Source organism: Pogoniulus pusillus, chromosome 8, assembly GCF_015220805.1.
Source record: "Pogoniulus pusillus isolate bPogPus1 chromosome 8, bPogPus1.pri, whole genome shotgun sequence".
In the NCBI taxonomy this organism is placed as follows: Eukaryota; Metazoa; Chordata; class Aves; order Piciformes; family Lybiidae; genus Pogoniulus; species Pogoniulus pusillus.
The window spans coordinates 17,709,298-17,725,132 of NC_087271.1; the positions used below are offsets into that span (position 1 = coordinate 17,709,298).

The following is a 15,835-nucleotide window of genomic DNA, read 5'->3' on the forward strand; positions in this document are numbered from 1 at the left end:
TTTTTCTGCCTGCAGCAGAATTTGGGATCACATGGTGCTGCATTGCAAGGTTTCAGAGTGGCTTGGCAATGCCAGCTCATGGGCAGCTACTAGCTGGCTATTTCTGCCTGGAATTAAGGGAGACCACTGAGATTTCTGTGTTTGTAAGACCTGGACTCGTGACTTCTTCCAAGCAGTGTGATATCAAGGCTGGGTCTTTGTTTAGTGGTGATGCTCATTTCAGAAAAGGGGAGTCACTGCATGTGCCAAGTAATACAAATTGCTTTGGAATTTTGTAGAATCATAGAATGGTTTGGGTTGGAAGGGACCTTGAAGGTCATCTAGTTCCAACCCCCTGCTATGGATAGAAACACCTTCTACAAGACCAAGTTGCTCAAGGCCCCATCCAGCCTGGATTTGAACACTTCCAGACTTAGAGACTCCACAGCTCTGGGCAACCCATTCCAGTGCCTCACCACCTTCATGAGGAAGAGTTTCTTCCTAATGTATGATCTAAATTCAGCTTCTTCCAGTTTGTAGCCATTACCCCTTGTCCTGTCACTCATGCTTTTGTTAAAAGTCCCTCTCCAGTTCTCCTGTAGCCTGTCTCTCTGGAGCCTTCTCTTCTCCATGCTGAACTAAGCGCAACTCTCAACCTAGTCTCACAGCAGAGGGCTTTCAGCCCTCCCATCATTGCTGTGGCCTCTTCTGGCCCTGCTCCAACAGGTCTATGTCTCTGCTGTGCTGAGGACCTCAAAGCTGGAGTCTCAGCAGAGTTAGAGGGGCAGAATCCCATCCCTCCACCTGCTGGCCACAGTGCTGGGGACCAGCTCAGGATGCTGTTAGTTTTCTAACTGGTATCAGCACAGAGAGTTGAGTGCTTGAGTGCCTTCTTACACTTGAAAAAATCACTTGAATGTGAAAAAAGGGAATTGTTGTGAGTTAAAATGAGATCCAAAGCATATGGAGACTAGAAAGGTGAGTAACAATGAGATGCCCAGCAAACACCTCTGCTGGGGCTGCCCAGGGGGGTAATTTTGATGGGTTTAACCTTTAGCTACAGGCTAGGCAGGCAGCTTCTTTTACAGTTTTTTGGGGTTTTTTGTTTGGTTTTTTTTTTTTAGTCTTTTGATTGTGGAAGCCATCCATAGGTTGGCTTTGCTAGCAGGAGGAGGTGAGAATAAAGCACAGGCAGCTGAGGGAGTGGAAAGTTTGGAGTAAGTGAGGCTGGGCTAAAAACAAGCATTGCATCTACAGAGTGTCCTGGCAGGGGCTAAGAAATGAGGAAATATCTGCAAGGCATTCGTAGAGCTTTAGTGGATGGAAAATAAGTGCACTCAAGCCATGGCAGAGAAATTACATACTTCTTCTCTTTATCTGCTGTGATATTGTCTGCTGTGGCCAGAGGAAAAAGAAAAAAAAGGAGGGGGGGAAAGCAGAGTTATGATAAAATTGGTAGTCTCTGGGGAAGGTGTTACTGAGGTCATGTACTAGCAGAAGGAAAATATGAGCAGAAGTCTTTGGAAAGGAGGAAAAGTGAAAAAAGGCACCAAGGAGGCTGTAAGGAGTTTGCTTGAGGTTCAAACCCAGCTGTTTTATGGGAAAGATGAGCATTTTAAAATGTAGATACTCTCATGGGGAAATAAATACCAGTTATGACCCTGTGGAAATGAGGAGTTTATATTTGATATTGCAATGATTTCTAATAAAACACTTTTAATTGTAAACTTTTCAGGTTTTTAAGGCTGTAAATGAAATTGAGCTGGACAAGTTACTTCATCCTGGCTTTAACCAAGCATTCAAATGTCTGATTAGAAAATACATTTTTTTGTGTTCTTTAACCCATTCCAAAACCATAAATGCTAGAAATTAAGCTTCTTTGTATGAAACACAAGGAAACAGTTGCCATACAGCACCTGCAGAACTGTGTGATCTTCGTGGCTAGCCATAAAAACGTTTGGTAGTCTTGTGCACCTCCATCCCTGTGAGACAGGGCAACCATAGGAACCAGCAGATCAGCCATGGTGGTCACACTGGAAGAACTGTTGTCCAAAAGAAAGTCTCAGCGTGCATGATGGACTCTTCCATTGGTGTACTGTGCCTAAACAAATAACCAGCAAATTGAAGAGTAATTTGCCAATTTGCTGCATTACACCCACCACATGATATGGCTCTGTGATGGTATGGGTGTTCCCTACCCCCCACACTTTGGAAATGACCCAGTCTATACTCAGCTGGCTCTGGAATTATGAATGAAGCTTATATTTACAGCTAGCACAATATACAAGCAGATATTTACAGTATATACAGTTATAGACAGAAATATACAAGGTAAAAGGTAAAACAGAAACACAACTCCCCTCCCAGAAACCTGAGTCCCCAGGAGGGGCTCTCAACCACCCCTTCACCTTCCCCCTACCCTTCTTAACCTTACCCCAGTCCCAAGGAAGAATGGAGGTTTGGCCAGGGGGTTAGGAAGCAAAGTGGGTTAGTCAAAGAGGCTAGAGAGAGATGCAGCTCACCCAGTTCCCCAGCAGAAGTAGAAGCGAGTGCCTTATCTGTTTTGATTCTTCTTCTTGTATCTCTCAGCAAGCCTATGAGGGAAGCAGACATCAACATTGTTTTCCTTTCACAGCCTGTAATCTAGTTCTTCTCACCAAAACATTCTAGCTAGCTTCAAACTAGCACAGGCTCTGAGATTCTCCTCTGGCACCTTGACAATCAGGGAGATCAGGAGTAACCTGCACATTGCAAATCCTCTGCTGTGCAGTGGTGATGTGCCTGGCCTTTGGTGACCTGATTATAGCTTTTCCTAAGTGTTTGGGTTTTTTGGTTTTTCTGTGCAGTAGATGGATAGTGTTGCTTGTTGTACTTAAAAAAAAATGAATCAGAATCACAGAGTCATTTTGGTTCAGAGAGACCTTTAAGATCATCACATCCAACCTGTTAACCCAGCCCCGCCAGGTCACCACTAACCCATGTCCCTCAGCACCGTATCTCCATGGCTTTCAAATGCCTTCTGGGGTGGGGACTCCACCACTGTCCTGGGCAGCCTGGGACAGGCCTTAACAATCCTTCTGGGGAAGAAATTGTTTCTCATGATCAACCTAAACCTCCCCTGATGCAACCTGAGGCCATTTTCTCTATTCCTGTTGATTGTTCATTGCAAGAAGAGACCAACCTCCACCCGACTCCAGCCTTTCAGGGAGTTGTAGAGAGCAATGAGGTCTCCTGTCAGCCTCCTTTTCTCCAGGCTGAATAACCCCAGTTCCTTCAGCTGTTTCTTTCCAGGCTTGTCCTTCAGACCCTTCACCAGCTTTGTTGTCCTTCTCTGAACTTGCTCCAGCATCTCAGTGTTGTTCTTGTGGTGAGAGGTGCAAAAGTGAACCCATTATTCAGAGTATGGCCTCCACAGTGCCACATACTGAGACAAGGGGAGGAATTTTGGGTAGCTCTAGCTGTAGTTGCTCTATGTGGGTTAGGTTTAGTTTGGGTTTAATTAGACCTAATTTTTGCCTAATACTTTTCCTGATACCTTAATGTTATGACATTTGAGGTCACTTTTAGTCCCTGCTATGCAGAAACCATTGTCACCAAAAAAACCCTGCTAGATGGGTACCATCACCAAAACCAAAACAATCATTTAAGAGAACTCTGGGGAGAGTTTGAGTACAACAAACAGTATTCATGTATTTGTTTGACATCTTTTGCTTTCTTTGAAAGTGGGAAACTTCATGAGATAAAAGATTCCTGCTCACAAGAGCATCACCAGGCTGATACTGCCCTTGCACAGGGGAGAGAAAGAAACAAGGTTTGGCAGCTTTGTTGGACTTGAATTAATACGTTTTTAGAGAAGGATGAGAAAGTGAGAGGTGGGAAGACCCTCATCAACCACTTCAGGTCTCTTGTTTCTTGTTCCTTACACTGAGGCACCAAATTCTACAATTGTGCAAAGGTGCATCTTTCTACAGAGTCCAGCAGGGTGCAGCCAGGACTTCCAGTGAGACTTGCAGGCACTGCAGAAATAAGTTTGCTAAAATGGGGGTGGGGAACCCTAAAAGAATGTTTTATTTTCATGGTAATTACACTGAGTTGAGAGTGGAGAGAACATGGTGGCCACAGCCAGGCTGGGAAACTTGAGTAAGTGTGAAACTGTTGAGGATGTTGAACTTCAGCTGTACTCTATGTGGGTATTTTGTTGCAGAATGACTGGCTGAGGTTTGAAATGTGCCCTGTAGTGATTTCCAACCTAAATATTTGGTGTATTTGATAATGAACAAGGTCCAGGAGATGAAACTGGCCTATTTTCAGTGTCTCAAGGGAAATGACAAAAGTAAATTGCTCAGCAAAAGGTGAAGCACTTTGAATCAGAGCTCTCCACTTCTGCCTGGTTTTGTAATCAAAGAACATGAAATGAAAAATGGCAAAGAAATGCCTTCATTTTAAAGTGTATTTTAAATGGATAAGACCCCCATCCTCCTGGGGTGGGGACTCCACCATTGTCCTGGGCAGCCTGGGACAGGGGTTGACTACCCTTTTGGGGAAGAAATTGTTCCTTATCTTCAACCTAAACATCCCCTGGTGCAGCTTGAGGCTGTTTCCTTTTATCCTATGATTTGTAGGGAGACCAATCCCCACCTGGCTTCTGCATAGTTTCAGGGAGTTGTAAAGAGCTGGAAGGTCTCCCCTCAGCCTCTTTTTCTCCAGGCTGAACAACTGCAGTTCCCTTAGCTCACAAGAACTGTGCTCTAGACTGTTCACCAGCTTTGGTGCCCTTTTGTGGACCCACTCCCAACACCTCAGCATCCTTCTTGTAGTGAGGAGATGAAAACTGAACCCAGTATTCAGGATCTAGCTTGACTAACGTTGAGAGCAGGGAGGTGATCAGCACCATAGTTGTGCTGGCCACACTGATGCTGGTCCAAGCCAAGATTATTTGTACTTCAGAAATTGAGGAACTGCCACCACATATTAAACAATGTCTGTAAAACCCAGTGCTAAGTTTCTGTCAGTTTGCATATCAGACCTAAAGCTCTGTCAGTCCTCAAACAGAGCTGCTTGTGTTTCACGTTAGGATCCTGGTTATTCTTGTATGAGAGGGCTCTGCAGTAAACATTACACCAAGTTTGTAACTCTGCTTCCTTTGTCATTTTTTCTCTCCAACCTTTAGTTCTTGCAGATAATCTCAAGTCCAACCCAGGAATTAAATGGCAGTATTTCAGTTCAGAAGAAGGCATCTTCACCGTGTTCCCAGCCCATAAGTTCCGGTGCAAAGGCAGCTATGAACACCGCAGCAGGTAGGATTTGTCACCTTCCAGTGTCCTGGGACAAAACACTCAAACTGGATTCCTCAAGCCTTGATTTCATTTCAGCTTTGTGCTTTGCCAGTATAACAAACATTTGTGGGTAACCTTTAGTGGAGCCCCTTGGGTTTCCTTACATTTGTTGTTTTTTGAAGAACCAGGCTTCACTTTTTAAGCAACTTTGAAATAAAACAAAATCACATCCAGATTGCTCACCTCTCTCAAATCAAACTGTTAGTAGTAGGAACTTGTGAATCATAGGTCAGCCCATAGGCAGAATTGGACATATTTGACTCCTTCTTGACCTCTGTTAGCAAAGAAATGAACAAGCATTCCACTGATTTGGCTTTGGGAAGAGGGGTGAAGGATGAGAGACTGGAAAGGGCATAAGTAGGAGCATTTTTTCCAGTCTTCACTGAGGGGTTCACGGGGAACACTGTGAATAGTTTGGGAGCAGTAATAGTGGAAACTTTCCTTTTATAGTAGAAAAAACCCAATCAAATGGTGACAGGATTTTGCTGCAGAGGAGAATACCTTTATTCCGTGGTCTCGAGGCAAAGCGATTGCAGTGCAGTATTTCTGTCAGTGCTGGGGGCCTGATGAAGAGTCAAGAGTGGAGTCTCGTATGAAAGTGGCTTTAGTGTCTCTGGTGCCACGTTAGCTAATTGTCCCAGTTAATCTTTGCAGAGGAAATGTCAACCCATCCAGGTACCTTTCCCATAGCTGAGTGCGTAGAAGTGCTTTGGTTACCTGTCAGTGTTGAGCAGTCAGATGTTGACAGATAATATCTTCTGTGTGTCATCAAAGCATGAAGCGTATGGGCTTGATTAAGTTTTCTGTGGTCTTGGAAAGGTGTGGTCCAAAGATGTGAGAGCTGGGCATACCCCACTCTTGATCAGAATTCTGTCACTAAACCGTTGCTGGTTTTATCTACATCACTTAGTCTGGGTTGCAGAATCTCCATGGTTAAATAAAGGATATCTTTTGGCTAGTATTTACTTCAGAGGATGGTTTGGATGGATTAATTAGTTAATACTTCAGCTCTTTGAAGATCAAAGGCCCTATTTAGGTTCCTAGGTATTAATACCAATGTGGGGCTGCAGGCTGTTTTACAGTTAAGATCTGATTTGTGCCAGTTTATTGCAGTGCCTTGTCTAAGGTCTTCTGCATTTCCTTCACTCTTAATAAGATTTCTCTGGTTGCCTTTGATATAGTAAAATTTATATCCCAAAACTTGACACTGGACTGTAACTGCTTTTGGGTCTAGAGAGGAGGAGAATCCTCAGAATGTTTAGGAGAGTTGGAATGGACCTCTGGAGATTGATAGATTCACAAAATGGTTTGGGTTGGAAGGGACCTGAAAAATCATCTAGTTCCATCCCCCCTGCCATGGGCAGGGACATCTTCCACTAGAACAGGTTACGCAAGGCTTCATCCAGCCTAGCCTTGAACACCCTCAGGGTTGTTCAGATTTGAAGGTGTTCAAAGCTTCTCTGAGCAACTTATTCCAGGGTCTCACCACCCTTACTGCAAAGAATTTCTTCCTAATCTCCAGTCTAAATATCTTTCTCAAATTTCAATCCATTAGTTCCATTAAATCATCCAATCCAACCCTCATGTCAGAGCTGGATCACGTAGAACAGGTCACACAGGAGCACACCCAGGCAGATGTTGAAAGGCCCTGGAGAAGGGAACTTCATGTGGCAGTTTGGGCTATAACCCGCCCCCCCCCAAACACTTTAGTAATTGCCCCAGCTAACTCAGATGGGCTCCAGGAATATAAATGAAGCTATTTATTTACAGCAGCACAATGTACAAGCAGCTATATACAATATATACAGTTATATACAGAAATATACAAAGGATACACAATACAGAAGCACAACTCCCCTCCCAGAAACCTGAGTCCCCAAACCACCCCAACACCTCCCCCTGCCCCTCTCAACCTTACCCCAAATCCTGAGAAAGAATAGAGGTGCAGCCAAGAGGTTAAGAAGGAAGGTTAGTGGCAGTGAGGTTAAGGAGATGTGGCTCGGTCTGAAGGCAAAAGCAAAGTGAGACAAAATGGAGAATGTTATCTAATGTTTACTTCTTGTTCCCAGACTTCTCAGCGAGACTGATGAGGGAAGGAGACACAACCATTGTTTTCCTTTTTCAGCCAATTACCTAGTTCTTCTTACCAAAACATTCTAGCCTGCTTCAAACTAGCACACTTCACAACCTCTCTGGGTTATTTTCTTCCCTTTTTTTTTTTTAATCCTTCTGAATTTCTTCCACGTTGAAACCTTGGTGTGAGAGCTTGTGGAGTCTTTCACATATGTCTCACAACACTGAGCTTAATCTTCACTCAAAATGGGCGTTTTGGTGTTAGCACAGACAGACACATGACAGCACCAAGAGCTTTTGCTGGAGTTAACTCAGACTGGCCATGGGACTTAAAACTGTGCAGACCCAGGGCACCAAGAGAAAATCCTTCTTGGGCAGAAGCCTTTCCTTGTTAAAATAAACCAAACACTCTATGCTAATGCAACCCTGCACAGTTGCACAGGTTTATACATGTCATGTACCAGCAAAACCCCACTAGTGCACTGAATGTTACATATGAGTGAGGTTCCCAGCACTCAACGTTCATTGTGAGGCTTTTCTTGACCATCAGCACTTAATCCAAAGCTTGATGTCAGCTGCTGCAAACAGCAGTCCCAACCGCTGCTATTGTGTCAGCAGAATTCTTTATTCCTAGCTGCAGGTGGTTGCTGTGTCAGAGGGAGAAGGATCTGATACCTGATTTGGGTTAAATAATCAGGAGGAGAGGGAACGTGAGGACCTTCTCTGTATCTTCTCAGTTGGTGTTTCTTAGCAGAAGCTTTCATGAAGGCAGAAATTCCTATTACAACTCATTGTTTCTTTCTGGAGTGTTTTTGATTCTTGACTGTTTTCACTTGTAAATGCTTGAGTGGAAATGACAAGATGACTCATGACAGTGGTTTGGGCTTTGTTCTCCTTTAGGCCTGTTTATGTTTCTACTGTTCGACCACAGTCCAAGCATATTGTTGTCATTGTGGACCATGGGGCTTCAGTCACGGAGACACAACTTCAGATTGCCAGAGATGCTGCTCAGGTCATTCTGAGCTCTATAGATGAACACGACAAGGTAAAGCTTCTCCCAGCACGTTCTCATTGGTTCTAGCCATCCTCAGTGTTCTCACTTTTCATCCACAGTGATGTTTTTAACTTATGGTCTGCGGACTCATGGGGATCTGTGGCCTACCTGTAATGGGTGAGGAGGACTTGGACTCAACATTTGGAAACCTGTATTACTTCAAGGGAAACATCTGGGGATCTCCAGGCAAAAAAAAGCAAAGTGAAAACCACTGATTTAAGGCAAAATCTTGTTTCTGGGTGACCTTTAAAGCTCTTAATCTTGGCAGAGTCTTTAGGTGATGGTCAGCAGTGTAACCAGGAATGGTATCAGTACTTAGATGCTACAGCTCTGGTGAGGTCTCACCTGGAGTACTGTGTCCAGCTCTGAGGCCCTCATAATAAGAAGGGTGTGGACCAGCTGTAGCGGGTCTAGGGAAGGGCCACAAAGATGATCAGAGGGCTAGAGCACCTTCCTCTCCTATGAAGACAGGCTGAAAGAGATGAGGTAGTTCAGCCTGGAGAAGGCTCCAGGGAGAATTTACAGCAGCCTTCTGGTACAGGAAGGCTGGGGAGTACAATTTGCAAGAACATGTAGCAACAGGACAAGGGACAGTGGTTTGAAACTGGAGCAGAGTAGATTTAGACTGGAAGGGTATTAGGAAGAAGATCTTTACTGTTGAGAGTGATGGAACTCTGGAACACTTTGCCCAGGGAGGTAAAGGAGACTCAGTCACTGCAGACATTCCAGATTAGGCTTGATGGAGCTCTGAGCAACTTGATCTATGGCCCTGTCCCTGGAGACATTCAAGATCAGGCATGATGTGGCCCTGGGCAGTCTGATCTAATCAGAGGTGTCCTTGCTGACTGTAGGGGTTTGGACGAGATGATCTTTGAGGGTTCCTTGCAGCCCAATGCAATTTGTGAATTAGAAGATCTGTGCTCTGAGCCTGACAACTTCTGAAGTACTTGAGTGCTTTGAGAAACTCATTTCACTTCTGAAGCTGTCTTTTTTCGCTTGTGAAAATGGAAATGGTTTCTTTTGCTGCTATACTGGGGAAAGCTGAAGCATAATTAGCATTTGGAAGATTCCCAGACAAAGACAGGATAAAGCAAAGGGCGAGGAAATCTGGATTCTGCGTTTGCTTGAGAATAAGAAAGTCACTTCAATTGTAATTTTGGATGTACAGATTAGAATGATACCATGCTTCTGTAGGACCACAAGCAGTCCCCAGTATGGTCTTTGGTCTTTACTTCTAGTAATTCTCAGCCAGTGGGACCTTGATTATTCCTCTGCTTGGGTTTTGGCTTTGGATTGAGTTGGGTTTTTTGTTTGTTTGTTTTTTTTTTTTAATAGGAGAAAGTAAGTTTCAGCCAAATGGAGTCAAAGAACAGCTGATTATAATACTTCCCTTAAGTCTGCTCATTAATAATCCAGGAAAAAACACTTCTGTGCTTTTAAGAGTGTGTTAATACTGGAAGATAACAGCTCAGCAGAATCAATAGCACTTAAATGTCAGTGTCAAAATTATTTGTCTCAATATAGGGCTTAGAATGAAGAAAATAGATTTGAGACATTTATCAGTTGGTAGCTCAGTGGTTAGGAAACCTGTTATACAGGTATAGAGCTGCTGCTTAATTCTGTGGCTGTCTTGCATCAGTCATAATGTGGAATAAATTATGCCACTCATTTAATAAGGCTGGTCTGTTCTGTGTCTATTAATGTACCACTACGTGCCTTAACTTATTGATAGGATCCAAACTACTGGGAAATTTGCCCTGCTTTCAAAGAAACATTAAAGCAACACAAAGCTTGGCTTAAAAAAATAGTTCACAGAGGGTTTGTTGTTCTGTTTTCTTTTAATTTTTTAATATGCACTCTGGTTTTCTATAGGCACTCAAGGCTTTCCTGAACATGCTCTCTGCTGATCCTATTTTTGGTTCCCTCCAGTTTGCTCAGCCTGCAGCCCAGAGGAGTTTATTAACTATTATGTACAAGCAGAGTGAAGCTGACTTGGTCTGAGAAACAAAGACCGAAGTCTCTTTTTCTTGCAATCACCATAAGTCTAATCCTTTTCAGATTTGATGGATTTATGCCTGGAGCATTTTTCTTTTAACAATTGCATTTTAAATCCAGGGAATCTCTTCAGCTGGCTTATCATTGTGTTTTCTGTATCGGTGCGTAAAGAATTCTAAACGGGAAGGTAATCCAATCGAGTTTCTTCTCTTTCAAGATCTCTGTGTTAACCGTGGCAGACACAGTCAGAACCTGCTCGCTGGATCAGTGCTATAAGACTTTCCTGTCTCCTGCCACTAGTGAGACAAAAAGGAAGATGTCCACCTTCGTTAGCAGTATAAAGTCATCTGACAGCTCCACGCAGCATGCGGTGGGATTTCAAAAGGCTTTCCAGCTGATACGAAATACCAACAATGGCACCAGGCTCCAAGGAAGTAAGTCCCTGCTTGAGCAATCCGGATTATTCCCGAGGCTTGCAAATGTCTGCTTGTTTGAGCTTCTCACTGACAGAGGCCAAAGGAGAGGAGTGTCTTGAATACTAAAAAAAGAGAGAGAGAGAGAGAGAGAGAGGGTGGGGGGAAGTACATGTTTTGATGAAGTGGCATTTAGAGCATCTGGAGGGCTACAAAGATGTCAGGGGCTGGAGCATCTCTCCTACAAGGACAGGCTGAAAGAGTTGGGGATGTTCAGCCTGGAGAAGAGAAGGCTCTGGGGAGACTTTAGATGTGTGTTTCAGTATCTGAAGGGGTTCTACAGGAGGGCTGGGGATAGACTGTTTAGAAAGGCTTGTAGAGAGGGGATGAAGGGCAATGGTTTGAAACTGGAGCACCGGAGATTTATGATTGGACATCAGGAGGAAGTTCTTCACAATGAGAATGGTGAAATACTGGAACAGGTTGCCAGAGATGTGTTTGAGGCCCCATATCTGGAGATATTCAAGATCAGACTTGGTGTGGTCCTGAGCATAGGTCCTGAGCCTGCTCTAGCTGGAGATATCCCTGCTAACTGTGTGAGGGCTGGACAAGATGACCTTCAAGGGTCCCTTCCAGGCTGATGCAGTCTGAATATGCAACTCTGCGCAAGCAGTCATTGAATGTGGCCATTCCCATTCAGTTTATTTCACTTGCTGACCTCCTTTTGAATCACGAAGTGAAACTGTAGGATGAAGTTGTCCAACCGCTGAATTATTTCCCAACAGTGCATATATGTGTGTCCTTTTAATGAAAAGTACTGCTGCTGTAGGTTCATTGGCATAAAGCTAAGACCTGTGTGTGGATAATCTGCCTCACTAGAATCCTACAGAGGTGTCCTTTGCTTCTCAGGGAAAGGGGGTGTGGAGAATACCAGTTGTGGGGGATATTTTGTGGAATATGAGGTTAATCTGGCTAAATTTTCCTTCTAAGAATATCCTCCTGAGTTGTGGCCTGTTCTGGGCTTCCTTCTTCCCATCCCAGGATTGGGGGTTTCTTGTGTGTTTTTGTAACGAGGATGTGGTGATGTAGAAGAGGTGGATGTGAAATTAAGTGGCACGTTTGCTTGCCAGGAGGCTGTGGAAAGCCAATTCCTGAAGCTGTACTCTTGAGTGCCTGCTGGAGTTAAGTAACATTGCCACTGCTGTGGTAGGGTGGAGAAACCAGTTTGATCTCTAATGGTTTAGTCAATTTATGTAGCACAGATCTCATAGCTTGGTTCTGGGACTGCTCCAGTTGAGAGCAAGTTCTTCAGTGTGCTGAAGGGCACCAGCTCAGAGCAGAACACAATGGAAAAGAAACATCCTGGAATGAAAATGCACTGGAAAGAGTGAGGAAATGTGCTTCTTAGTCATGTGATGTATAAAATGGTGCTTTTGCTATTGAAGTTGCAGCCAACTTCTGACTTTTAGGCCATAGCTACAGTGAAACATTGATCTGCCTGTACACTGTTTAGCTGAAAGATAAGGTGGCCAAGGGCAGGTGTTTACCATCGTCTGGCAAACCGATGAAAGGGCTGCAACTTCCTATGAGAGAAAAAACAAACTCAAGAAATTCAATGCTGCTGAAGCTGGCTGGGATCAGATGCATTAGTCATCAGGAGTTATTCCAAGAACATCAGCTGTAGAGTCTTGCAGCATAACAGAATCAGAGAATGGCAGGGTTTGGAAGGCACATCTGAAGATCATCCAACCTCCTGCTAAAGCAGAGACACCCACAGCAGCTTGCCCAGCATCACAATGGCCACCTGGATTTGGAAGCTCTGCAGAAGGAGACTCCACAACCTGCTTGTGGAGCTCTTGGCAGCCTGCTCCAGGGCTCCAGCACCCTGAGAGCAAAGAAATTTCTCTGCCCATTAGAACCAGGATAGAGAGCTAGTTTTAAACTACTACAGGATGGAACTTCCTGGGTTCCACTTTGTGTGTGGTCCCCCTTGTCCAGTCACTGGGCTCCAGTGAGAAGAGTCTGGCCCCATTCTTTTGCACCCACAGGTCCTTTATCTCTTGCTGAGCATTGCTCAAATACCCTCTGGGGCTGCTGTTCTGCAGGCTCAGCAGTCCCAAGGCTCTCAGCCTCTCCTTCTCACAGAGATGCTTCAGGCCCCTCAGCAGCTTTGTAGCCTTCACTGAATGCTCGAGCTGGAGCCCGGAACTGGACCTAGTACTCCAGGAGGGGCTTAGTAAGGCAGAGTAGAGGTAGAGGATAACCTCCTTCAGCCCGCTTACTGCAGTCCACGAGGGCATGTTGCTGGCTTATGGTTAATTTCTACACCAGGACTCCCAGGTCCTTCTCCACAGAACTGTTTCCAGCAGATCAACCCCTAAATTCTCTTACATATCTTTCCTATTTGGCACTGTTTGTGTATTAGGTTTTGTACCAACTATTTTGGGGCACAAGTACAGAGAGTGGAAAGGCAAAAATGCTGTGGATGCAGGTTTTCTTCAGGAGGGAAAGGGCTTTGAAGGCCCAATGCATATACAGCAAATTTCAGAATTCATGGGATGAAACACAATGGGTTTGAGAAGAGGATGTTTATAAAAGAAGTCTCATTTTGTGGTAAATAATCTTTTCATCTTTTCAGAGAAGAAAAAATATTTTAAAAAAAAAATCATTCATTTCACTGTTAATTTGCTAACATCCTCTTCCTGAAGAACAATGTGTGGGTGTGTCAGGGAAGCTATTGAGATACAGCCTTATTCCTGAATTCACACTGGGAAAGTTAGAAGGGAACTCATGGTATGAGGTGGAAGAATTGTGCCATTGAACATGTCTGAATTCCCTGCCTTATGCTGGTTCTTACTGCAGTCCTGCTTGGCAGACTTTCATCCCAAAGCTCTGCCACTGAGTACCAACTTTGCCAGAAAACTAGGTGAAGAGCTGGGATGAAATTGCAGTGTTAGATACATTCACTTCATAGAATCATGGAGTCCTTCAGGTTAGAAGAGACTTTTAAGATCATCATAGAATCAGTCAGGGTTTGAAGGGACCACAAGGATCATCTAGTTCCAACCCCCCTGCCATGGGCAGGGACACCCTACCCTAGAGCAGGCTGGCCGCAGCCTCATCCAGCCTGGCCTTAAACACCTCCAGGGATGGGGCCTCAACTGCTTCCCTGGGCAACCCATTCTAGGCTCTCACCACTCTTGCACTCAAGAACTTCCTCCTCACATCCAGTCTGAACCTACCCATCTCCATCTTTGCTCCATTCCCCCTAGTCCTGTCACTCTCTGATAGCCTGAAAAGTCTCTCCCCAGCGTTTTTGTAGGCCCCCTTCGAATGCTGAAAGGCCACAATAAAGTCACCTCAGAGCCTCCTCCAGGACTACTAAACCATGTCCCTTGGCACTGCACTTAACTTTGAAACCCATCTGGGGTTAGGGAGTCCACCACTGCCCTGGCCAGCCTGGTCTCCACGGCTTGGCAACCTTTTCATTAATAACAGTAGACTGAACACAAGGGCTTTTTTCTGCTCTCAGAAGTTCAGTGTATCAAATAGAGCAGGTTGATCAGCTCCTGAGTGGTAAGATGCCCTGTTGAGCAGAAGATAAGGTGTCCTTCATGCAAACATAGGACTATCTTACTTCTGCTAGCAAAGCTTTTAGATTGCAAGATCACGTCTGTCTGTGGTGTAAAACAGCTATGCCATAGCCTAGGAAACTCTGGAAGAATCTTCCTTAAGCTATAGACAAAGCTGTATTAATGCAAGGGTGTTTGTCTTTGTTGGTTTGTTCCCCCCCCACTTTTAGCTTCTTAAAATCAAAGGCAGAAGTTCTCCCCAAATTAACAGCATCTCTTGCCTCAGCCAATTCTGACTGAAAGTCTTTTCAAGTCATGATGACAAAATGTACAATCCAAAGCATTCATACTTAGTTTAAAAAAAAAAAACAGCCCACAGCAAAGAACCTCAGATGACACAACCAAGGTGGTGGATAACCAGCTATCCTGTGCTCCACGTGGTATGGTAGGCTTTGGTCCCTACAGGTGTCTTCAGGCATAAGATACTGCTAATGCTGAGATAGAAGCTGATGAAGCAGGTAGATGATTTCAGTCTGTGTTCAAGAGGTTTGAGGCAGATCTTTCACCAAGAACACAGCTGGAAAAATGTGTTCAGTGTCGACTGAGTCAGTGATGGGCAGCAGTGTGCTGCCTTTCTAACATACAGCATGCAAACATATTGGGCACCTTTCATCCCATGGTGTCCTCCAGCAGCTGCGCTGAACTCAGTGACTCAGGTCACAGATTTACAGAATGGTAGGGGCTGGAAGGGACCTCTGGAGATCATCCAGTCCAACTCCCCTGCTAAAGCAAGGGCACCCACTGCAGCTTGCCCAGGATGACAATGACCAGCTGAGTTTGGAATCTCTCCAGACCAGGACACTCCACAACCTCTCTGGGCAGCCTGCTCCAGCAAAGAAATTATTCCTCCTGTTCAGATGGAACCTTTTGGGTACCACTTTGTTCCCATTGCCCATTTTCCTGTAACTGGCCCCATCCTCTAGCCCCCGCTCTCTTTAGCTCTTGCTGAGCATTGAAGAGATCCCCTTTCAGGCTGCTCTTCTCCAGGCTCAACAGCCTCAGCCTTTCCTCCTCATAGAGATGCTCCAGTTCCCTCGTCATTTTTGTGGCCCCATGTTTGACTTTTTCCAGTAGTTCCATATCCCTCTTGAACTGGGGAGCCCAGAATTGGACCCAGTACTCTCGGTGTGCTTTCACTAGGGCAGAGCAGAGCAGGAGGAGAATCAACCTTGTCCTGCTGACCACACTCTTCTTGATAGAAGCCATTGGCCACCTTGGCCCTCAGGGCATATTTCTGGCTCATGGGCCACTTGTTCACCAACACTCCCAGCTCCTTCTCTGCAGACATACTTTCCCACAGGTCAAGCCCTCACCCATACTGGTTCAAGGGGTCACAGGTGCTCCTTTAGGATG

General features: G+C 44.8%; 1 protein-coding gene across 2 annotated transcripts in view; it reads left to right on the forward strand.

Annotated features, from left to right (window-relative positions):
• The window catches only part of CACHD1 (cache domain containing 1), a 145,226-nt gene that overhangs the window by 81,307 nt on the left and 48,084 nt on the right, over nt 1-15,835 (forward strand). For both annotated transcript variants that reach the window (XM_064147405.1, XM_064147406.1), the window contains exons 5-7: nt 5,150-5,276; nt 8,289-8,433; nt 10,655-10,871. In XM_064147405.1, the coding sequence (XP_064003475.1) occupies nt 5,150-5,276; nt 8,289-8,433; nt 10,655-10,871 (489 nt within the window). The remainder of the gene's footprint in view (nt 1-5,149; nt 5,277-8,288; nt 8,434-10,654; nt 10,872-15,835) is intronic.